Below are 24,585 nucleotides of genomic sequence, written 5' to 3'. Positions count from 1 at the left end.
GGCCTAGCCCCCGGGTCACCTCACACACTGGACCTCAGCGTGTCCCCGTGCCTCAATTCTGCCCACTCCCCACGATCTACCCACCCACTCTGGACTCGTGTGGCTTCCAGCCCTGTCCTCCTACTAGACAGGCCTGGGAAGGGGTCCGGCCCTCCCCCAGCGTGGAGGGTCCAGCAGCTCAAGTCCAGGAGGACAGGCCGGGTGTGAAAAGCCACACAGGGTTCCAGTCTACAGCAAGGACAGGCAGCGCGCAGCCAGGGGTGCACAGGCCGCCCCAGAGGACCAGGGGGGGCCACAGCTCCGCCCCGGGACCCCCCCACCCCACCCCGCCTTGCTCAGCTTCGTGGCCGAGCCGCCATCCCTCCAGTCCAGCCGAGATGGCTCATCCATCTGGCCATGCGGTGACCCTGACCCCCAGACTCGCCAGCTGCCCTGTCTTTTTGGAGATCAGAGGAGGGGGTGCAAGGCTCGGGCCGGGGGGGGGGCTTCAGGAGCTCCCCCCACCCCCAGCACCTGGGCCGGGGCCCCTGGCGGCCTCTGCTCCCGGGAACTTCAAAGTCAGCCCCCAGCCCCAGGGCCCCAGGTCAGGATGGAGCCCAGACAGACGCGGGGGCGGGGCCGCCCGGACGTGGGGGTGGGGGCCCCCGTGGTCCCCGGGAGCCCGGGGTGGTCACCAGCCAGACACAGCACGGGCTGACCCCACCGTCAGACCAGGCGGGAGGCCCGGACGAACGGGCCCAGGAAGGACACGGCCAGATCCGGACAGGCGACCGGACGACAAAGGCCCGGGCGAGCCAGACAGCCGAGGGCGGGAACCCTGCACCCACCGCCGCAGACAAAGGCAGCGACTCGGTCAGAACCGGGCCCCTCCGGCCCCGCCGCCCCGCCCCAGCCTGGGGAGACCCCGGGCCCCTTCCCGCGCGGAGGTGGGGCGCGGGATGGGCTGGAGGGCTCCGCAGGACCCCCGAGCCGGGGTTTGAGGGTCCCCTCTCCCCAGGAGCCGTCCTGAACGCTTCCCCGGGGCGTGCTCAGCATGGGGGGGGCCGGAAACCGTCACCCCGGCTTTCCCTCCCACCTTGACACTAGGGGTTCAGCTCCTGAGGGCAGGGTCACCCCAAGTCCCCCCCCCAATTCCCAGATCCCCGCCGCAAGGGGGCTCCTGGGGGCGGGGCCTAGAAAGCTGCGCCGGGGCGGGGCTTGGCTGAGGGGTGGGCGGGGCTTGCAGAGCTGAGCCCCTGGGGACAGGGAACTCTTGTGGGGTCCACGTGAGAGTGGAGAATTTGGGGTTGCATCATTAGGTTCTTTTAGGGGCTCACTGCTCCCCCTCAGTGAGATGAGAAGAGGAAAACTACTTTGTGGTACCTGGGATGGAACTTGGGGCTTTGTGCCTGGGAAGGCAAACTCTACTCACAGAGTAATTAACTAGAGCCGCGGGCCAGATGACTCACCCCTGTAGTCCTGCCTGCTCTGGAAGCTGAGATCTGAGGATCCCATCGACCTGTGAGACTGACCTCCAATAAGCCATCAACAAGCCAGAAGTGGGGGCTGCGAGGTTGGCCTAGTGGTAGAGTGCTTGCCTAGCTGGCATGAAGACCTGGGTTGATTCCTGGGTGCTCCACACGCAGAAAAAGCGGGAAGTGATGCTATGGCTTAAGTGGCAGAGTACTAGCCTTGAGAAAGCACAAGGCCCCGAAAGCCTGGCCCCGAATTCAAGCCCCAGGACTGGGAAAGAAGAGGGTGTCTTGAGTGCAAAAGCTTAGCGACAGCGTCCAAGCTCTGAGTTCAAGCCTCAAGACCAGCACAAGAGTGGACCTCCAGGCGCCGTGGCCCACGCCTGTCATCCCAGCTACTCAGGAGGCTGAGGTCTGAGGATTGAGGTTCAAAGCCAACCCGGGCACTAAAGGACCCGAGACTTATCTCCAGTTAACCTCTAGAAAATGGGAAGTAGGGCTTAGCTCAAGGGTACAGTAGTAGCCTTGAGCTGGAGAGCTCAGGGACAGCAGAAAGCTCATAGTTTCCGGCGTTGCTTTGGGGATACCTAGATGGGTGTCATTCAGAAAAGAAGAGGTCCAGTACCCCCATATCATATATAGACAGGAAGCCAGTCTGCAGTTGGAAGCTGATTCCCAAAGGATCTGTTTTCCCAGCCTGTGGGGGTCAGGTGGGGGGCTCTGCCTTCCTCCCCTCCCTAACCCCTCAAATTAATTGCAGTCCCAAACCCTGGTGACTGGGGCACTGGTGAAACTCTCAGAAAGTACATTGTATTAAAATGGCTTGTTGATCTCTGGCTGGAAAAGGAGCCCCCCAAGGCTTTACATTGTATTAAAATGTGTTTATCTCTTTTTGTATCTAGGGATCCCAACAGGAAGACTACCAGGCCTGGGGGGCTGAGCCTCCCCCCTCCCTCCCTCGTCCCTTCTGTTGCCCTCTGGCCTCAGGCTCCCAGACTGACAAATGGGAGGAAATCCTACTCCTGGGTGGGGGGCGGGCTGGGGATGACCCTTGACCCTTCTTTCATTCTTCTAGCAATATAGAAGGCTTCAGGTCTCCCCCCCCCACTCCAGGTCTCTGAGAATTTAATAACAGAGTTTCGGGGAACATTCAACCTGTCGGTGAGTTTGGGCAGTTCAGACAAACCATCGACTGTTGAGTGTACCCGGAGACTCGGAACTGCCACCCCTCGGGGGCCTGATCCCCATCCTGTGAATCTAGGAACGTTTCCCCCCTTTCCCCCCTGACACCCCCGCTTCGGCTGCTCTGAAGGTCACAATCAACATTCATTGTTGTCGGTGGGTTGTGAGGATTGGGATGCCAGACCCACCGAGGGGTGAATGTCATTGTGGCAGCAACATTCACTGCCCAAGGGAGAGGGGAGACCCATGGGGGGGGGCACCCCAGACTCCCCCAACCTTATCCAAAGGATCTCTAGCAGTTCAAAGCCTGACCCCAGCCACTCGGCTCTTGTGGAGGAGCACTGGTGTCCGGAGCTTCAGCAGGCTGGGCATGGAGCTGGGGAATCAATCTGGGGGGGGCTGAATGGGTGGGTGAGGTATAGGTGATGGGTGGATGCTGGCTGGCTGACAGGTGCATGAGTGGATGGAGGTGCCCAGGGGCTCTTGGTGTCTCTACCCAAGTAGTCAATGAAGACCCACACACGAAGGTGACCGCCGAGCCCTCGCTACTCCCACCTGGAATCTCAGGAGGTTGCGAGCGGAGGATCAAATCTCCAGGCCACAGGAAGCAGACTGACCACCAAGACTCTTACCTCCAATTCACCAGCAAGGAACCGGAAGTGGAGCCATGGCTCAGGTGGTAGAGGGCTACAAGCCTTGGAGGGGGTGAAGGGGGGAGAGACAGCATCCAGGCTGTGAATTGAAGCCCCAGGACTGGCACAAAAGAAGGAGGAGGAGGAGAAAAAGGAAAGAGGAACAATAAAGGATAGCCTGGCTCTGGAGCAGATTGGCAGTTTTCAAGGCCTTAGGGAGCATGGGAGGGGCTGACAGGGAAGGCGGCAGAGCCGGGGAGGTGGTGTGGGAGAGGGGGGCCCTGGTCCCCACCCCATGGACTTAACTGCATGTACAAGGCACAATGCATGAGGCTCAAAGTAAGGGCTGTGGTGCCAAGGCCTGGCCCAGGACGCCAGGGGTTCCACGGGACAGGTGTCACAGCCTGGTCAGAAGTGGCCCTGAGAGTTTCTGCCCCTAGGAGGAAGTCCTAAGGACGAGCTGACCTGCTATTATCCCCTGGAGGCCCAAGCAGGGGCCAGGGAAGGCCACAGGGAGGAGACAGAGTTTCTGGGTGTCTCCCGGGAAGGAAGTAGGGGAGGGATCACTGCGAGCACTGTTTCCCCATAGCTAACCCTCCCCAGAGGAGTGGGTGAGGGAGTGAGCGGAAGAAGGGGTGGGTGATGAGTGAGTGGAGAGGTGATGCGGGGCTGGAGTGGATGGAGATGATTAGAGATCACGGAACGGATGGATGGACAGACAGCTGACCCGAGGTTCAGCTCAGCTCAGTTCCGGAAGTCCAGGTCTTCATTCAGTTTTCTCCCCCCCCCACTCCCACCACCCAGTATGTCTGCTCGCCCCTCCCCTGCCCATCAGGGCACCTGAGTAACTCCAGACCCCACCCACCCTCCAGACCCCAATCTGACATTTCATTCTGGAGGGCAAAGGGCTGACAAGTTTTAGGGGTGCCCCCCACCCTCCCCTGCAGTCCAGGCTCCCTCCCCCGACCTCTGGGTTCAGTGTAAGGGGGTGAGGAGGAGGAGGAGGAGGAGGAGGAGGAGGAGGGCTTTGCATGGTTTTCCTGAATAACCCCTCGTGCAGGTGAATTCTTGCTTCTCTCTTACACTTGGTGTGAAGTTCCCTGAGGGGAGGCTCGAATTTGGGGGTGGTCTAAGGCTTTTGAACTCCCTACAGATAGCTGGGACAAGGCCACTCTTTCCCTCCCTCCCTCACACCCCCCAGGCCCCACGAGATTCCCGATCCCAGCAAAGCTCAGAGACTCTCAGGCCGACTTAGCCCAGCCTCCCAGCGACCCTCACTGTGGGTAAGTGGGGGGAGCCTCTCCCCAGGAGAGGAGGTGAGGGGGTTAAGTGGTTCTCAGTTCTGGGAACCTCCTGCAGCCTGTGTTCTCTGGCTCCCGCATCCAGACACCACGTACCCCCCCCTGGGCAGGTGTGAGGAGCCGGGTGCCTAGAAGTTACCTCCCACAGCCTGCTCCGCCCCCCTCACACCCCTGCCCCTCAGAGGGGAAGGAGGGCGCCCCCAGGCAGAATCCCAGGCTCCCGGGGAGAGAGCTTGGAGCCAGTCAAGGTTTACTGCTCTGTCTAACCTCCCTCTGCCTGGCACACTTGGCCCAGCCATGGGGACTTTTAACTTGTGGACCGATTACCTGGGTTTGGCAAGTCTGGTTGGGACCCTGCGTGGAGGAGAAGAGCCAGAGGTCAGGCTGGATGAAGCCCAGCCCAAGGCGGCACCGACATCCACCCCTGAGAGCCAGAAACCCCACGGGGGCTCCTCGCCGGCTCCCGATCGCCTGTGTTCCTTCTGCAAACATAACGGGGAGTCGCGGGCCATCTACCAGTCTCACGTGCTGAAGGACGAGGCCGGCAGGGTGCTGTGCCCCATCCTGCGGGACTACGTGTGCCCCCAGTGTGGCGCTACACAGGACCATGCCCACACCCGGCGCTTCTGCCCGCTCACCGGCCAAGGCTACACCTCCGTCTACAGCTATACCACCCGCAACTCGGCTGGCAAGAAGCTGGCCCGGCCCGACAAGGGCAAGGCTCTGGATGCCGGCCATCGCCGTGGAGGAGGAGGAGGAGAAGGACCGGCTACAGGTGTCCAGGGGACTGGGTGTGGAGGGGGGGTGTCAGCCCCGCTTTCCGCTGATGGAGGAGGCTCTCTTCGGTGAACCTTGGGACTGCAGTGTAGAAGGGACCGGGAGCTAGAGCCAGAATTTGCTGGGTAATCTTGGGCAGGTCATTCTCCCTACCTGGGCCTGCTGGGGCGGGAGCGGGGGGCTCATTCTCCATGCCTGGGGTCGGGATGGCTTGGGAGGTCATCGGGATGGCTTGGGGTTGTGATGGTGAGAAGTTGTGTAAGTCTGGATGGTGGTGAATGGTCACGGAGGGGTGAAAACACCTGATCCAGGTTGCGGAGTCTCCAAGGGGAGACTAGAGGAGGTGATCTGGAAGCCCAGGAAACGGCTGGGAAGTGGGGTCCAGGCCTTGGTCTGGGATTGAACTGGAGTCCAGTGTGTGTTGGTTGGGTGTGGGTATGCTGGGGCGGGGCAGAGTTCAGCACAGAGGGGTCTGTAAGTCCTTGTGGGGGGCTAGGAATGCAGCTGAATTGTAGAGGGTCTTTTTTTTCCCCTAAGGGGGGGGGGTTTGAGGTGAGAGGAGAGTTGAGATTTAGGCTTTACAAGTGCATGGAAGGGGTGAGTGGGCTTAGCCCCTGGGGAGGGAGTAGTTTCAGGGCCCTAGAGCTGAGAAGACCCCACGGTCCTTTAAGGAGAGGAACCCAGGGGAGACCCTCTCCCAGCTGAACACTGCAAATTGTCTCAGTGTAGCTATAACTTAGGGCAGCTGCCAAGCCCAAGTTTTGGGGTACAGCAGGGCCCAGAGCCTTGTCTTCCCTCAGAAGGTGAGGGTGCGCAGTGACTCATCAAAGCTTATCTCCAGGTTCTGGGTCTCCCAGGGGTCTGCGCTTCCTTGTCTTTTTTGTGGGTTTGAGCTCAGGGCTGCACTCTTGCTAGGGCAGGCCCAGTCTTCTACAGCTTGACCCTTGGCCTCCACCCTGTTTTTGCTTTAGTTGTTTTTCAGGTAAGCTGGGGATCTCATGTTTTGCCGGGGGGCTGGCCTTAGACCACAGTCCTCCTTCAAAGCTGGGTCACAGCTAACTTGCCTTTTGCCCCAGGCTTTCCTGCACCTCTGGTGTCACAGGATCTCTGGAGAGACATCCTGACCCAGCTGTCTGGGCCCCCCACCTACATTTTTCTGAAAAAAATATTTTTTTTGCCTGTCCTGGGGCTTGAACTCAGGGCCCAGGCACTGTTCTTGAGCACTTTTTGTTAAAGGTTAGAGCTCTACCACTTGATTCACAGCACTACTTCCAGCTTTTTCTGTGTATGTGGTACCAAAGAATCAAACCTTGGGCTTCGTGTATGCTAAGCAAGCACTCTAGCCCTAGGCCACACTCCTGGCCCTGCATTTTTTTTTTAACTTGTCATTTTTTTTCTGCAAGAGTGGTTTCATCTGACACTTCACAACATAAAATGTATTCCATCAAACCCACCTTGTCTCTCTCTCATCCTCTCTCCTTTGTTCTTAAAAAAAAAAAAAGTCCAGAAGTGGCTCTGTGAAAAGGGGTAGGGCGTTAAGCTTGAGTTGAAGAACTCAGGGACAGCGCCCAGGCCCAGAGCCCCCCAAAAAAAGGGGGGGCAGGAGTTTGGCCTAGTGGTAGCGTGCTTGCCTAGCATGCATGAAGACCCGGGTTCCATTCCTCGGTACCACATACATAGAAAAAAGCCGGAAGTGGTGCTGAGGCTCAAGTGGTAGAGCTCCAGCCTTGAGAAAATCCAAGGACAGGGCTCAGGCCCTGAGCTCAAGCCCAGGACTGGCAAACACACACACACACACACACACACACACACACACACACACACACACACACACACACACAAAACCAGGTTTCATTGTTCTGTTTTCACATATAGAGTAGTTCAGCCGTACCAACTATTCTACCCCCCTTGAACTTGCTTCTAGCTGAGCCTTTCACTTTTTTTTTTTCTTGAAGCATTGTGTGTGCACAAACAGGTGTGTGCTCAAGCCTGGTGTTCTACCACTCGAACCACGGCTCCCCTTTCTGCTTTTTGGTGGTTAACTGGAGATACAGTTGCACAGATTTTCCTGTCCAGGCTGGCTTTGATCCTCGGGTCTCAGCCTCCTGAGTAGCTGGGATTACAGGTGTGAGGCACTGCGCCCGGCTTAGGAAGCCGTTTTCAAGCACACAAAGGGGTTTTTGTGACTTAGGGATTGATGGGCCTGTTAGGTGGACGCTAGGGCTGCTGCCTGGCCACGCCCCCAGCGGTGGCCACGCCCCCGCCGCCAGCATCCCGCATCACCAACCTCTGCCCAGCCCCAGCCCGGATCCCGGACTCCCTGGGGTTCGGGAGTGAAATCCGTCTGGCCACTTTAGCATCTCGGAGGGGAAAGGCGTGCAGGAGGCCCTGTCCCGCGCCGGGTCCCCCTCCCCCCCCTCGCTCGGTCCTCCGGGGCGCCCCAGGACTCCTCTCCACGTCCGCGGGAGGGGTGCGGGACCCCCCGGGATGACCGAGCTCCCCTCCCCCGCCTTCCGCTTCCACCCACAGGTTCCAAAGGCTCCGGGAAGGCTGCGGGACCGTCGGCCTCGCCCTGATCCCCGGCTCCGCTCGTGATCCCAGGAGCCCGACCCGCTGGCCGAGCACCTCGGAGGACCGACCCCTGCGCCCCGGTTACAGGACCGCCCCTGGCCGCCGGGGACCGCGGCGCCGGCACCCCCACCCCACCCAATAAAGTTCACGAGTGGATCGAGCTCCCAGGAGGCCTGGCCTGGGGATAAAGTGGAGGGGCGGGGGGGGGGGCTCTCTCCAGGCTTCCCACCCCTCACCCCTGAACTCGGGTCCCTTTGGCCTTTCCCATCTGTCCCATGAATACTGACATGAAAAACGGGGTGACGGGGTGGGTGGGAGGGCCGGGACGCTAAGGAGACATTCCACCCTCAGCGGGGGCAGGAAGGCACATCTTGCGGGCCAGACCCCTTTTCTTCCCAGTAGCAGGAGGGAGAGAGGGATCTGGTATTGGGGAACACTTGGGGGTTCCTGGCACAGGGGAGGGAGCCAGCTAGGAGGAAGGGAAGAGGCTTAGGGTCTGGGCTGAGCTGGTGACACAGCAGTGAGCTATGGAGCTCAGGAGTGGGCAGACACCAGGACATTGGGGGGGGCGCCCTGCGGGCTAGAGTGACTCCCAGGTGGTGACCTAGGGCAGTGAAGACCGGAGCTGGCCACTGGCTCCGTTGCTCCAGGCCAGGAAGAAATGTTGAGCAGAGGTTAAATTCCAGGAAGCCAGGTGTTGGTGGCTCAGCCTGGAATCCCAGCCACTCTGGAGGCTGGGATCTGGGGATCAAAGCCAGCCTGGGCAGCGAAGTCCCTGAGATTTCTCTCCCAAGGAACCAGCAAAAAGCTGGAAGTGAAGCTGTGGCTCAAGTGGGAGAGCACCAGCCCGGAGCAGTGAAAGCTCAATGAACAAGCACCCGGCCCCAGTTCAAAACTCAGCCATCACAAGAGGAAGGCGGCGGGTGGAGGACCGGAAATGCCTCCGTGGTGATGGCTGCCAGTCAGGAGTGCTGGCCTTTATTATCCCTTCCCTGACACGAGAAATGCAAGCAGAAGGCAAGAAGTGAGGGGTCTTTCCCAGGGGAGGAACAAATTCCAACACCAACTTTCAAATCCAGATGAGTATTGTGTGTGTGCGCGTGCGCACAAGTGTGTGTGAGAACCACGACACTAGACATGGCGTGGGTTCAGGAACCTGACACTGTCTTCCTGTCTACTCAACAGGGGATTTCAGAGGCTGGGTGCTCTGGCCTGGAAACTTCCGGACAGAGGCCAGGTGGGCAAGCCGGGGTGGGTAACCTACAGCGTCCCCCAGGCCTGCTGTCCGCAGGGGAGGCCGCCAGGTCCCTTGTGGGGTGTCTTTCCCTTGCGAAGGCTGAGGCGCTTGCAGGCTTCAAGGTCTCTGTGAGTGCTCATTATCAATCTGCTGTGTGGGGAAAGGAACACAGTGGAACCCCCCCCAAACCCTCCTGTGTTCAGCCCCTCCCCCTCCAGCCCAACTAGACCCCGTGAGGTTGAGTGGGGGAGGGGAGAGAATGGTGTGGGGTAGTTCTGGCCTCAGTTTCTCCTTATGTCCCAATGGCCACCCCCAAGGCTACCTACCCAAGCCCCACGGCCACGCCCCTCTTACTTGAGGTTGGAGAGTTCCACAACGAGGCCACGCACGGTGTCTGTGGCATCTTCCATCAGGGTCTCGGGGACCTGGGGTCCCCCCACTGGCCTGGGAGAAATGAAGTCACTGTTGTACACACACGCACACACACAGACACCCGGCACTAAGGAAAGGGAGCTGAGATGTGGGGTGATAGGAAGAGCGTTAGGTTAGGGGTTACACGTAAGTTAGGGTACAGGTAGGTGAAGGTACGGTAAGGCTAGTTTTAAGGGGCTGTAGCATCCGGGGTAGGGCAGGGCAGGGTTGGTTAGGGCTAAGGTCAGGAGTGGGGTGGAATTACTTGGAGATTCGGTTGGGCTTTGGGAGACAGAAAGAGGCTGGGTTTAGAATGAGGAATTAGGGGGAGGCCAGGCTTAAGATTACTGTTAGTGTTGGATGGGGGTGAGGGGCAGACTTAGGGTTGGGGTGGGGTAGGATGGATCGGGGCGGTCAGGAGGGCTGTCGAGGGTCCTGCTGGGTTAGAGGCTGCTCTAGTGTGGGTGCAGGCACCCCTGCATCTCCATGTGGAGTGAGCCTGGCTGGCTCCCGTGGGCACAGCAGCTGGGCCGGCACAAAGGTCAGAGCCTTCCCTGTATGGACCTCAGACCAGCCACTTCACCGTCCTCCCTCAGCCCAGTCCAAGCTGTGCCAGGGCAGATGATGGAGAGGAGTGGAGAGGGAAAGGAGATGGTGTGGGGGGGCAGTGACCCTCCTCTATGGCTGCACACACTGAACCTGTCCTCTGCCATTGTTGAGCTTGGGAGGGGTATGGACCTGGGGTGGCAGGGGAAAGGGTATTTCACACACGTGCACGTGTGTATACACACACACACACACACACACACACACACACACACACGACCTAGGAGGAGCTGGTGGTAAGGGTCTTGGAAGCCCTGAAAAGCCCTGCTGGGTCTGTAACTTCTTGCCCATCTCTCCCTTCCTGCCCCACGGGGAACCCCTCTTCCCAAGAAACACAAGGAGTTAGAGACCCCACAGATCAGGGCTCACAGGAACAGAGGCTGCTTTGGCTCATTGCTGGTAGCCAGTTCTCCATGTTCAAAGAGCCACGATGAGAAACAGGGCTCCAGGCCGGGAGATTGGCCTAGTGGAACAGTGCTAACCTAGCATGCACAAAGCTCTGGGTTCAATTCCTTGGTAACACATACACAGAAAAAGCCACAAGTAGGGGCCGGGAGTGTGGCCTAGTAGTTAAAGTGCTTGCCTAGCATGCACGAAGACCCGGGTTTGATTCCTTGGTACCACATATAGAAAAAAGCTGGAAGTGGTGCTGAGGCTCAAGTGGTAGAGCTCTAGCCTTGAGAAAGTTCAAAGACAGTGCTCAGGCTTACCTTGGCTGAGCCTCTGTTGTTACTGGGTCTCCGAGGGTGGCACAGGGACTGGGGCCAGGCCCCGGGAGGCCTGCTGCTGTCCCGGCAGGAAAACCCTGGGAGGAGAGCGCAGTAGATAAAGGAGCCAGCCTGCAGCAGTGGACATGGAAGTTCTTTCAAGAAGACCCCCTGAAGTGGGTCTCCCACCATGGAGGAACCACTGTTTCCCACTAGGGGGAAGTTTACAAATAGGGTGATCAAGATGTCCATGGTGGTGTTTTGTGACATTCTTCTGTTGTCATTTAGATATGGATTGTTTGTGCCTCAGGGCTCCTATGTCATTGGCTTGGTCCCCACTTGGTGGGTTATTGACAGGCGATTGGCTCACGTGGATTGATGCCATGAATGGATTAACCAGTTCATGAACTGTTTAAAAGGCATTGTCAATGTGGGTGTGGCCTTTTCTGGTTGGGGGAACATTGCTGGGGGTGTGGTGTTTTCTGATTGGAGGAGGCAAGGCACTGTAGGCCGGGCCTTTGGTGGTGGAAGAATGCTGGGGATGTGGCAGATTCTGGTTGGAGGAGATGGGCCACTGTGGGTGTGGCCTTTGTCAATTGGAGCAAGTCTTGGTGGCCTTTGAATGGTATCTGTTATTCCCAAACACTTTTACTCCTTCTCTCCCACCACAGCATTTTCTGTTTCCTGGCTGCCATGATAAGAGAAAGTTAAGCTCCCCACTGCTCCCCACCTTGATCTCATCTCAGGCCCACAGCAGTGGCGCTAACCAACCACAGGCAAAGCCTCTGAAACGGAACCAACAAGCACGCTTTCTCCCTCCAAATCGTTTATATCAGGCTGTCATGCATTCATTATCACCATGACAAAAGACACACACATAGAAACACACACACACATACACATACACACACACACTGCAATTTGAAGGCTGGTGGTTCCTGCCTGTCACCGGAGCTACTCAGTGCTGGGGATGGAACCCAGGGTTTCCCGCAGCTACATGTGCTCTGTTATGGAGCCCCCCTCCTCCACAAGCCCCACAGAACCACACCCCACAAAACCGCACAAAATCACTATCTACCCAGCCCTGGACCAGGTTTGTAATCGCTAAACCATTGGCATTAAACATGGCAGAAGACCTAGGTTTCTGACACTCACTGCCACCATGAGGTCGGCAGGAGGCCTTGGTGCTGGTGTTTTGGTCTATCTCTGCTCATCCCACATGTCCCCTCCTGTCTACCTTCCTGACCAGGGCCAGCTTTGTCCTTCCCATGGGAATCTGCTTGGGGGTTGGGAGACTCCTGACAAGCTCTGGCCAATAGGCCACGCCCCCACCACGGAGCCACACCCCCTGGTCCTGCTCCCTTGGACTCTCAAAGGTCCCAGGCCATCTGTTCATAGGCTCCTCTCCCTGCTAGACTCCTTTTGGGGGTGGCCGACTCCACCTGACCCCACATCCCAGAAGCTTCTCCAGTCTTCCCATGGCCACTGATCAGGTAACCTGGCTCCTTCTGACGGGACTGGGGACTGCAGGTTGGGCTGTGTGCAGCTCAGCTCAGCTCCAGAACTCTTGCCAGGCCCCGGGTCCCCCAGCAACACACACACACAACCAACCTCCATCCTGGATGTCACAAACCCACCTTCCCTCACCACGGGCCACCTAGGGGCACAAACAAGCACTTGCCTGCCCAGCTGGGAGTTCCACATCATTGGCATCCAGGGCGTCCTGGATCTGACTGTCCAGCAGGAAGTCCAGTTCCATGGTTGGGGATTCTGGCCACGAGGCCTGGCTTGCAGAGCCCTGAGAGAGTTGGGATGGCTCTGGCTGGTCCGTGGGGGCGTCTGTGCCACCCGGGCAGGCTGTGGTCTCCTGCAGAGGGCCATCTGCTGTGTCTGTCTCATCCAGCAGGCTGGAGATTTTGGGGGACAGATGGAGCTCCCCGAGATCTTGTTGGTGCTGGCTGGATGACTTGAGTGGCTCTCTGGGTACAGGCTGTGCCAGTGCAGACAGTGCATCCACCACCCCTGGATCTACTTCCAGGATTACAAGGCCAGGATCCCCAGGACCCACTGTGGGCTCCGGGTTCCCCAGGACTGAGGCCTCGCTGGGCTGCTCTTCCATCTCTGCCTCCCCTCCGCCTCCCGTGGCCTCCTCAGGAAACCCTCCACCTCCCATGGCCTCTGTAGGAAACCCTCCACCTCCCGTGGCCTCCTCAGGAAACCCTCCGCCTCCCATGGCCTCTGTAGGAAATCCCTCACCTCCCATGGCCTCTGTAGGAAACCCTCCACCTCCTGTGGCCTCTGTAAGAAATCCCTCACCTCCCGTGGCCTCTATAGGAAACCCTCTATCTCCCGTGGCCTCTGTAAGAAATCCCTCACCTCCCGTGGCCTCTATAGGAAACCCTCCACCTCCCGTGGCCTCCTCAGGAAACCCTCCACCTCCCGTGGCCTCTGTAAGAAATCCCTCACCTCCCGTGGCCTCTATAGGAAACCCTCCACCTCCCGTGGCCTCCTCAGGAAACCCTCCACCTCCCGTGGCCTCTGTAAGAAATCCCTCACCTCCCGTGGCCTCTATAGGAAACCCTCCACCTCCCGTGGCCTCCTCAGGAAACCCTCCACCTCCCGTGGCCTCTGTAAGAAATCCCTCACCTCCCGTGGCCTCTATAGGAAACCCTCTATCTCCCGTGGCCTCTGTAAGAAATCCCTCACCTCCCGTGGCCTCTATAGGAAACCCTCCACCTCCCGTGGCCTCTGTAAGAAATCCCTCACCTCCCGTGGCCTCTATAGGAAACCCTCCACCTCCCGTGGCCTCCTCAGGAAACCCTCCACCTCCTGTGGCCTCTGTAAGAAATCCCTCACCTCCCGTGGCCTCCTCAGGAAACCCTCCACCTCCCGTGGCCTCCTCAGGAAACCCTCTGCCTCCCATGGCCTCCTCAGGCAGAGGCATGCTGCCCAGCAGGGCCCAGCTGATGTCTGGGTCAGGGGCCTGAGTGTCAGGAGAGGCAGGAGGCCCGGCCTCCTGTGGAGTCCCCAGTTCCAGTGCTCCTGGGTCTGGGCTCAGTCTTGTGATGAGCAGGGTCTCCAGAGTAGAAGACGCCAGGGCGCAGCTCTGATCCGTTTCTCCCCCAGTCTCGCTGTGTCCCTGCCAAGGCTTGGGGAGGCCCTGGGCCATCAATGGGGTCTCTGTGTGTGGTGGGGGAGGGCGCAGCCCTGGAGCAGAGCCCAGGACAGGCGTGGATACCACTGGAGAGCCCCGGATGTCACCTGCTTCCTGCTCCACCCCGGGGGGCCCAGCTTCAGCTCCATCTTGGGGGACTCCTCCTTCCAGTCCCTCCTCTTCATCATCCCTGCCTGGCAGATGCTCATTCTGCTCTTCATCACCTGGAACTTGAGGCCTCTGTGTCTCACGCATGTGGTTGCTCTCTGGTTCTGACAAGGGATGCAAGCTGGCCTTCTCCAGGTCCCATGGCCCCAGCCCGACGCGGGGACAGATGTCCGGCAGAAAATCGTCACTGCCAGGCACAGGGATCATGGGCTGCTGGCCAGACTGCTCAGAGCAGAGGTCTTCTGCCTGTGTCTGCTGCCCTGGGCCCCCAGCCTGCTGGAGATGGAGCTCTGGGGGCTCTCCTAACAGCTGGGTGCCAGCTGGCTGGGAACCTGGCTTTGGCAGGGTTTTCTGTAGGAAGGAAAAGAAGTCTGGGGTCAGAAGCCTGTGGCTCATGCCTGTAAACCTAGCTACTCAGGAGGCTGAGGCCTGAGGATCTCAGTTCAAAGCCAGCCTGGGCAGGAAAGGCTGTGAGATTCATGTCTCCACTTAACCACCAAAAACCAGAAATGGAGCCATGGCTCAAAGTGGTAGTTAGCCTTGAGCTGAAGAGCTCAGGGACCATGCCCAGACCTTGGGTTCAAGCCTCACAGACAGACAGGAAAAGGTTTCTTTTGTTCTTACGTGTGACAGTTTTGGGGTTTGAACTCAGAGCCTGGGTGCTATCCCTTAGTTTTTTTATTTTTTTTTATTTTTGGTGTTTTGTTTTGTTTTGTTCGCATAGACTGGTGCTCTAACATTTGAAACACAGCCCCACTTCTAGCTTTTTGGTGGTTCACTGGAGATTAAGTCTCATGGACTTTCCTGCTTAGTCTGGCTTTGAATTAAGATCCTCAGATCTTAGCCTCCTGAGTAGCTAGGATTACAGGCACAAACCACCAGTGCCTGGGTCTCATTTATTTGCTGTGACAGGCTCTCACTCTACAGCCCAGGCTGAGTTCTAATTCATAGGCCTGTCACATTTGCCACTCTTAAGCTCAGCTTTGAGCTGCTCCCCCCCCCCCATGCCGTACAACCCCTCCAATACCCAGCCACCGTTTGTCTGAATGCTACCCGTGCAATCTTTCTTCTTCATTTGTCTATTTGCAGTACTGTGGCAGGAACCCAGGTCAGGCACATGGGAGAGAGCCCTCTGCCAGCCAGCTTCAGCTGCTCCAGGGTCTCTGGAGTGTTTCTGGTTAGGGCTAGGTCCTAGCACAGTTGCTGCAAAATCTCCACTATCTACCTTCTCCACGGTTGTATGTTGTGAGAGACATGAAGACCCCCAAATTCCCAGTGGCAAGGGAGAGAGAATCTGACGTAGGACTTGGGGTGAGTGGTGCTACAGGCCCAGCTATTCTGATAGACCTCACAGACCTGTGGGCCTGCTGCCAGCTGCACACATCTGGGGGGGGGGCAGGAAAAGCTAGAGACAGAAGGCCCAGACTGAGGAAGGATAACCCCCCTTCTTCCCCCCCCATCTGGCCCAACCCCCAGCTCCTGCCTCTTACCAGCCAACCCAGCCTGCACTTGCTGGGGGGAGAAACCTTGGCCTCCACATTTCTGGCTACTGTCTTCCTGGCTCTGGCAAACTGGGGGACAAATCTCCTGACCGAACACTGTGGGAAGTCAATGCAGCAAGAACAGAAGCCATAAAGATACAGGGAGGGTGAGGCTGTGCATGAAGCTTCTCTAGCCCATCCTCCCACACTCTCCTCCACTTTCTCCTTCCCCAGCTCCTTCTCTTTTTCTTCCTTCCCTCCTCTTCCACTTCCCCTTCCCCCTCCCTCTCTATTTCCCCCTCCTCCTCCTTCCTCTCCCTGTTCCATCTTTTCTTCTCCCTCTTTCTCTTCTTCCTTCTCCTCTTCCTTCTCCTCCTCCTCTGCTTCCTCCCCTGCTTCCTCCCCTGCACCCCATGACCAGGAACAGCTGCTGCCTGTGGATCCAAGACCAGGAACCAGCTCACCTGGGAAGGAGGGAGATAAGGCTCCTTTTCCAGTTGCTCCAGTGGCCCAAAGACAGTCACGTCAGGAGAGCTTCGTGGAGAAAGACAAAGCCAAGGGGAAGTGAGTGAGGTCCCCTCAGATTGTCCCCTCACATGCTAGGAGCCAGGAAGGAGGACCCCAGAAAGGGGGCACTCAGCGGTTCCCAGTGATGGAAATGGGGCTGTGGCAAGGCCACAGATGTGGATATGAGATGGTGGTGGAGTATTACTCAGCCATGAAAAAGAATGCAATCCTGTCATGGGAGCCACATGGAGGGAACTGGAGAGCCTCGTGTGAAGTTAGTTAAGCAGAGCAAGCAAATGGAGTCTCTCACACATAGGAGCTAAGAAAAGGGCTTGCAGAGAGGTAAAGTAGAATCCTGGTCCCCAGGCATCCAGATGGAGACAGGATGTTTAAAGAGGCCAGGATGCAGATGGCTAGAAGAATGTTTTTCTTTCCTGGATGGAAACCAGGGCCTCCTGCGGGCTAAGTTGGTACCACAATGCGGCCCCACTCCTAAGCCCCTAGGGGATATAATTTCTGGCTTTATCTAGCACAGTGAGCTATGGTTGATGACCATTGTATATTCTGAAATAGCCACTAGAGAGGATTTCATGACTAAGAAGCGACCAAGCTGGGAGTCCATGGCTCACTCCTGTCATCCTAGCTACTCAAGAGATTCAAGGTTCAAAGCCAGCCTAGGTAGAAAAGTCTGTGAGACTCTGATCTCCAATAAACCACTCAGAAAAAGCAAAAGTGGTGCTGTGGCTCAAGTGGTAGATCCCTAGCCTTGAGCACAAAAAAGCTCAGGGACAGCACCCAGGCCCTGAGTTCAAGCCTTAGGACTAGAAAAAAATAATAATAATTACAGATGTTTAAAGGGATACGTCTCTTTATCTATGCTCCTGCTACCCAGGCAGGCTCAAGCAGTAGTGGGCAAGCAAGCTAAGCGAGAGTTCAAGGCCCAAACCCTATCTCCTCACCAAATAAAAGTCTTCGATAGCTGGGCAGTTGTGTGTCAAACCTATAATCCCAGCTACTCAGGAGGCTGAGATCTGAGGATCATGGTGTAAAGTCAGGCCACGCAGGAAAGTCCCTGTAAGATTCTCATCTCCAATGCACCACTCAAAAGCTGGAAGAGGAACTGTGGCTCAAAGTGGTAGATCACTAACCTTGAGCAAAGGGGCTCAGGGAAAGCACCTAGGCCCTGAGTTCAAGCCCCACAACGACAAAAAAAAAAAATCTACTTACACCATGTCTTCCATATAGGACTGAAGCACACTTTTATGGAGGGACGCCTGCACAGGCTTTAACCATGCAGACTCCCGTGCTTTGTGTGTGAAAGGTGGGGGCACACTCCCTTAGCTTTTGTTCTCAAGGCTGGCATTCCAACACTTGAGCCAAGCTCCACTTCTGGCTTGATGGTGGTGAAACTGGAGCTAAGAGTCTCATGGTCTTTCCTGTCTAGGCTGGCTTTGAGCTGTGATCCTCAGATACCCTGAGTAGCTGGGATTACACTTGTGCCTGGCCTGTCCCTGCCCCCCACATTTATTTTATTTTATTTTTTTTTTTTTGGCCAGTCCTGGGCTTGAGCTCAGGGCCTGAGCACTGTCCTTGGACTTTCTCAAGGCTAGAGCTCTACCACTCGAGCCTCAGCACCACTTCCGGCTTTTTGCTATGTATGTGATACTGAGGAATCGAACCCGGGTCTTCATGCATGCTAGGCAAGCACTCTACCACTAGGCCAAACTCCCCCCACATTTATGTATTTATTTATCTATCTATTTAGTTTTGGTTGGCCATGGTGCTGGAATTCAGGACTTGGGTACTGTTCCTGAATTTCATAAAGAAGCTCAAGTGTAGTGTTCTACCACTTTGAGCCACAGTTCTACTTCCAGCTTTTTGGTGCTTAACTGAAGGCAAGAGTCTCATGGACTTTCTAGGCTGGCTTCAAACCGCAACCCTCAGATCCTCCTGAGTAGCTAGAATTACAGGCATGAGCCAAGGGTTCTGGGCTTACCCTGTCTTATTAGTCTCACAAGCCACCAGCATCAGGGATTCCTTCTTGCTTAAGAAGAAGAAGTGTGGGCCCGGGAGTTTGGCCTAGCGGTTAAAGTGCTTGCCTAGCATGCACAAAGACCCGGGTTCGATTCCTCGGTATCCCACATACACAACCAAGCCGGAAGTGGCAGAGACGAGACCGAGACTGCAACAAGCGACAGAGAGCGAAAGCAAGCAAGCGGAGCCCAACCGAGTGGTGGCCGGAGCGAGCAGGGCCGGAGCTGGAAAGAGGGCCTAGCCGGGCTGGAGCGAGCGGGGCCAGAGCGAGCTGGGCCAAGAGCAAGCTGGAGCCAGCCGGGCTGGAGCGAGCGGGAGCGAGCCGGGCTGGAGCGTGCGGGAGGGAGCGAGCGAGCGAGCGGGGCCAGAGCGAGAAGGGGCCGGAGCGAGTGGGGCCGGAGCGAGCGGGGCCTGAGCTGGAAAGAGGGCCTAGCCGGGCTGGAGCGAGCGGGGCCAGAGCGAGCTGGGCCAAGAGCAAGCTGGAGCCAGCCGGGCTGGAGCGAGCGGGCCGGAGCGAGCTGGGCCGGAGCGAGCGGGGCCAGAAAGAGAAGGGGGCCAAAAAAAAAAAAAAAAAGAAGAAGAAGAAGTGTGACCCTGAGCCAGTCCACGAACTGTTGCTTTGGTTAAAGTGCCAGCCTTCCTCAGGATGGAGTGGGAGAGTCCAGGCCCTTTCCCCTTTCCCCCGGGGTGGCATCCCAGGGAGCAGCATGGCACAGGGGTCTCATCTTGGCCTGTTTCCCCTCTATGTCCTTTCCCACCAGCCGCTATGCTGTGGCTGGGAATGGGGTTTCCTTCTGGAATGTTCCAAGTTACCTACCTACAGCTCAGCTCTGCAGAGACAGGAGGTCCTGAGCCATTTTCTGACACTTCAGGATGACAAAAATGGTCCAGTTTGTAACTCTGGAGTTCCTGGCTGGAGTCTCCCAGCCTGGGGCTCTTGGGGAGTCTCAAGGGATGGGTTTCCTCTTCTAGAAGAAGAGGAAGATGAAGGAATTATGGGGGACAGGGAGGAGGCATCTTGTTCTGAGTCAGCAAGGTGCCCACTCTGTCCCCTGCCATGTGACAGGGGACAAAACCACAGCTGGGGGTTGAGACACCAAGCTTGGTGGCTACCATGCCACTCAAAGGCATTGTTTCATTTTTAGTTGTTGTTGTCCTTGAGCTTTTTGCACAAGGCTAGCATTTTACCACTTGAGCCAAGCTCCACTACTGGTTTTTTGTTAGTTCACTGAAAATAACAATCTTGAAGCCAGGCACCGTTGGCTCACATCTGTAATCCTAGCTACTCAGGAGGCTGAGATCTGAGGATCAAGGTTCAAAGCCAGCCTAGGCACTAAAGAACATGAGACTCTTATCTCCCATGAACCACCAGAAAACCAGAAGTGGTACTGTGGTTCAAGTGGAAGAGTGGTAGCCTTGAGCTGAAGAGCTCAAAGACAGCACCCAGGTCCAGAGTTCAAGCCCCACCAACGACAAAAAAAAAAATGTTTTGAAGAGCTGGGTGCCAGCGTGCCTGTCTCACACTTATAATCCCAACTAGCCATGGTTCAAAACCAGCCTGGGCTAGAAAGTCCATTTTTTTTTGGGGGGGGTCACTTGTGAAGCTTGAACTCAGGGCCTGGGCACTGCCTTGAACTCTTGCTCAAGGCTAGCTCTCTACCACTTTGAACCACAGCCATATCTCATTTCCTGGTGGTTAATTGGAGATGGGAAAGTCTCACAGATGCTCCTGATCTGGTTGGCTTTGAAAGGGAATCCTCAGATCTCAGCCTCCTGAGTAGCTAGGATTACAGGTATGAGCCAGACACCTGCAACCAGTTCCATAAAACTCTTACATTCAAATAAGCAGCAAAAAGCTGGAAATGAAGGTGTGGTTCAAGTCGTAGAATGATAGACTTGAGGGAAAAGAGCCAAGAGAGCACTAGGCCCTAAGTTCTAGCCCCAGTCTGAACACATGAACACACGAACACACACACACACACACACACACACACACACACACACACACACACACACACACACACACAGTTTCTGGTAATTATTTGTCACAACTCCTGGGCTTCCAGGAAGGACCAAACAATATATACCTCTGTTGACTTGGTTTGTGACCACTCATTTGCAAACACTAGCTAGCTTGGCTGAGTCCACAGACATTTGTACCAAAATAAAAAGTGAAATCTTCCAACAGAAGAGAAACTCTGATTTCCTTCCTATGATCTGCCCCTGGGGTCTAATTTCAGATAAAATAAAGCTAAGCTTTGTGTTCAGTGTCAGAGGCCATGCATGCAGGGCAAGAACCGGCTTCTTTCACTACCTTCCAGAAGCTTCCTGCCCCAACCCTTCTACATAGAATCCTGCAAACTGGGGAGTCCACTACCAAGAAAGGTCCCAAGTGACCCATCTTGGGTGGGCCTGGCAGTCCCCAATTATCTCCTTCCTGTGTCCACATAGCCGGGTGCTTCTTTCCTCTCTACACTGAACATGTTCAAATGGTGTTTCTTTCTCTATTTGGAAAAGGTGGGGGGAGGGAGGAACATTGTAAGTTCATTACTTCCTAGGTAAAAAGATAGTTTTTAATTTGTAAGAAATCTGTTTCTGCTGGGTGCTGATGGCTTACATCTGTAATCCTAGCTATTCAGAAGGCTTCTGTGAGGTTTGTTTTTGTTTTTGCCAATCCGGGGCTTGAGCTCTGGGCCTGAGCACTGTCCTTGGGTTTTCTTTTTCTTTTTTTTTTTTTTTGCCAGTCCTGGGCTTGAGCTCAGGGCCTGAGCACTGTCCTTGGACTTTCTCAAGGCAAGAGCTCTACCACTTGAGCTTCAGCACCATTTCTGGCTTTTTTCTATGTATGTGGTACCGAGGAATTGAACCCGGGTCTTCGTGCATGCTAGGCAAGCACTCTACCAATAGGCCAAACTCCCGGTCCTTCTGTGAGATTTTTTTTTAACACCAATTAAGCACCCTAAAAGAAATAAATCTGGAAATGGAGCTATGGTTCAAGGGGTAGAGTGTCAGACTTGAGCAGAAAAAGGCAAGGGACAGCATCTATGTCCTGAATTCAAGCCCTAGTACTGGCACCAAAAAAAAAAACAAAAAAAAAAAAACAAAAAAAAAAAAAACAAAAACCCTATATTTGCTACTTCTAGTTTTCCAAAGGATGAAACTGAGGCAGCATATGAAGTATCTCAAAATGAGCAAGCAAAGTGAGATGAACCCAGATTTTTTTTTATCCCAGAGTCTCACCTTCAGCTACTCCCTAGCAGCCTTACAACACCTCCTGGGGTTTGAACTCTGGGCCTAGGTACTGTCCCTGAGCTTCTTTTTCTCAAGGCTAGCGCTCGACCACTTGTGCCACAGTGCTACTTCCAGCTTTTTCTGTGTATGTGGTATTGAGGAATCCAATCCAGGGCTTCACGAATGCTAGGCAAGCACTCTACCACTAAGCCACATTCCCAGCCTACACATCAAATCTTAAGCAGGGGTCATCTCTGGGTGTGGCTGCAATGAAACCTGGGGGCCACATCACTAGGCTATGGGCCCTCCACCTAAGAGTGGGAGAAAGCTGGGAAAACTCTGACTTTTTATTGGAGACTCCTCTTCATCAATTCTGGATTTTTTAATTATTTTTTTACAGGCCTGAATTAGGTCCTTATTTCTTTAAGGAGCTGGGGGCTACCACTGGAACCACAGAGCCACTTCTGGGTTTTTTTTGTGTGTGTGTGTGGTACTGAGGAACTGAACTTTGGGCTTCATGTGTGCTAGCTCGATCACTAAGCCACCACATTCTCAGTCCTGACTCCAGATCTATTTATTTAGCCAGTCCTGAGCTTGAGCTCAGGCCCTGAGCACTGTCCTTGGGCTTTTTCAAGGCTAGAGCTCTATCGCTTGAGCCTCAGCACCACTTCCAGCTTTTTTTTCTATGTATGTGGTACCGAGGAATCGAACCCGGGGCCTTCATGCATGCTAGGCAAACACTGTACCACTAGGCCAAACTCCCGGCCTCTGACTCTAGATCTCTTAAAAAAAACAAAACAAACAAAAACAACAAAATAAAAAGTAGGTACTTGGAACAGGTGGCTCACACCTGTAATCCTAGCTATTTAGGAGGCTGAAATCGGAGGTTTAAGGTTCAAAGCCAACCCAGGCATGAAAGTCCAAGTCTGTGAGATTCTTATCTCCAGTTAACTGCCAGAAAACCAGAAGTGGTACTGTGGCTTAAGTGGTAGAGCACTAGCCTTGAGCTGAAGAGCTCAGGGACAGTGCCCAGGCCTAGAGTTCACGCCCCATGACCAAAAAAAAAAAAAGGCACTTGGGCCTGGGTTGGGTGTACAAGTAACTCAGTGATAAAAGTGCCTGCCTAGTATATACCAAGGGCCTGGGTTCCATCCCCAGTATGATAAATAAATAAATAAATAAATAAATGTAGGTCAGGCATTGGTGGCTCACACCTGCAATCTTAGCTACTTGGCAGCCTGAGAGCTATGGATAGTTCAAAGCCTGCCCAGGGAGGTAAAGTCTGTGAGACTCTTATTTCCAATTAACCTTCAAAATCTGGAAGTAGAGTTGTGGCTCAAGTGACAGAGCACACCAGCTTTGAGCAAAACAGAACAAAACAAAATACTCAAGAATAGAACCCAAGCCCTGAGTTCAAGCCCTAGTTACCAGTGCTAAAAACAAAACAGAAAAAGCAACCAACCAAGCAATAAATAAATAAAACTTGAATGGATGAAATACCTGAGATCTGAGGCTTCTTTCTCTTACTCATAGTCTGTTCCTCTTGTTAAGTCTGAAAATAGACAAAAAAAATAATCACTCCTTCTCACAAGCAGGCTTTCTCTGTGTCATTCTTTTCCCAGCATCCTCAGTAGAGAACTGAGCCCTCCCCTCCTCCACCAATACCATTCTCAGCCAGCCACTCAACAAGACACAGCCACCTTGGGTCTTGGCCTGGTAGGAATTCAAGGCCCCTCCAGGTGGCTGGTATAGGGGTGCCTATCTTATGCTCAGGGTCAGATTCACATGGGCCCCAGGGGTGCCTCCATGGGAAATCTTGGCAACCTCACCTGTCTCTGGAGTAAAGCAAATGACACTCCTCGAGGCTGGGGCCTTTCCAGGGACGCACACATGATGAAGACTTTTCTTTCTTTCTCTGGTGCTAGTTCTAGGGCTTAAACTCAGGGCCTGGGCACTGTCCCTGAGCTTCTTTTCCGCAAGGCTAGCACTCTACCCCTTGAGCCACAGAGCCACTTCTGGCTTTATCTGAGTAGTTTATTGTAGATAGAGTCTCATAGACTTTCCTGACTGAGCTGGCTTTGAACTGCAACCTTCAGATCTCAGCCTCCTGAGTAGCTAGGATTACAGGAATGAGCCTCTGGTGTCTGCCTACATGAAAACTTTTGAGTTGTTATCAAAGACCCTACAAGGTCGTCTGGACCTGACACTGGTGACTCATGTCTGTAATCCTGGCTACCCAGGCTAAGATGTTTTATTATTATTTTTTCTCCAGTCCTGAGGCTTGAACTCAGAGCCTGGGCACTGTCCCCAAGCTTCTTTTGCTCAAGGCTAGGACTCCACCACTTGGACCACAGTGCCATTTCCAGCCTTTTCTGTTTGTAGTACTGAGAAATCAAACCGAGGGCTTCATGCATGCTAGGCAAGCACTCTACCTCTAAGCTACATTCCCAGCCGGTCAGGCTGCTAAGATGTGAGGTCAAGGGTGAAGACTGACACCGGTAGGGCAGCCTATGAGACTCTTATCTCCAGTCAATCAGCAAAAAGCATGAAGTGGAGCCGTGTGACTCAAGCAGCGGAGCTCCAGCCTTGAACAAAAAAGCTCAGCCAGAACTCTCAGGCCCTGAGCTCGAGCCTCAGAAATAAAAACAGGAAGTGGCAGTGTGGCTCAGGTGGTAGAGCCCTAGCCTTGACAAAGCCCAAGGACAGCGCTCAGGCCCTGAGTTCACGCCCAGGACGGGCGCGCACGCGCATGCGCACTCACTCACGCACGCACCCACGGCACCTGCGGGCTTCCGGGGACCACCTGGGTGCTTGGATGGGGAGGAATATTTCAGGGGACAATTTCTTCAGGTTATGGGGTCACACAAGCCACAACCAACCTCGACCTCAGAGATCCTCGAAGTCACTCCGTCCTGGGTGGCAACGAGGTCGGCTCGGATCTGTGAGGGAGGGAACGAGCCGCTTAAGTGAATTGCATGGCGGTCTGGGGCCTCTCGTCGCCCATTTTTTTGAGGAGAATGGCAAAGCGGGTCTTCTCTAGACCCCGGAGCTGCGGCCTGGACCCCCGAGTCCCCAGCTCCGCACAGTGAAAACCTGGGAGGTCACGGAAGAGCGAAGACCCGCACTTGACCTCCA

At 55.2% G+C, this 24,585-nt stretch overlaps 2 protein-coding genes across 2 annotated transcripts; one reads left to right on the top strand and one right to left on the bottom strand.

Moving 5' to 3' along the window:
* The first annotated feature begins 4,836 nt into the window (after window positions 1-4,836).
* Window positions 4,837-7,984, top strand: Nanos3 (nanos C2HC-type zinc finger 3). Its single transcript, XM_090336085.1, has 2 exons — window positions 4,837-5,341; window positions 7,873-7,984. Exons 1-2 carry the CDS (start codon window positions 4,864-4,866, stop codon window positions 7,917-7,919), a joined length of 525 nt encoding a protein of 174 aa, XP_090192211.1. The 5' UTR covers window positions 4,837-4,863; the 3' UTR covers window positions 7,920-7,984.
* Window positions 7,985-9,010: 1,026 nt separating this feature from the next.
* On the bottom strand, window positions 9,011-24,566 carry Brme1 (break repair meiotic recombinase recruitment factor 1). The gene is made up of 9 exons (XM_090336165.1): window positions 24,330-24,566; window positions 22,951-23,002; window positions 19,037-19,187; window positions 16,143-16,212; window positions 15,688-15,795; window positions 12,557-14,548; window positions 10,879-10,973; window positions 9,506-9,595; window positions 9,011-9,301 (listed from the first exon to the last, which is right to left on the bottom strand). Exons 2-9 carry the CDS (start codon window positions 22,979-22,981, stop codon window positions 9,175-9,177), a joined length of 2,664 nt encoding a protein of 887 aa, XP_090192291.1. The 5' UTR covers window positions 22,982-23,002; window positions 24,330-24,566; the 3' UTR covers window positions 9,011-9,174.
* Between the last annotated feature and the right edge of the window lie 19 nt (window positions 24,567-24,585).

This window comes from Megascapheus bottae, chromosome 1 (genome assembly GCF_031878675.1).
Source record: "Megascapheus bottae isolate mThoBot1 chromosome 1, mThoBot2.hap1, whole genome shotgun sequence".
In the NCBI taxonomy this organism is placed as follows: domain Eukaryota; kingdom Metazoa; phylum Chordata; class Mammalia; order Rodentia; family Geomyidae; genus Megascapheus; species Megascapheus bottae.
This window is presented reverse-complemented; position numbering and strand designations above follow the sequence as displayed.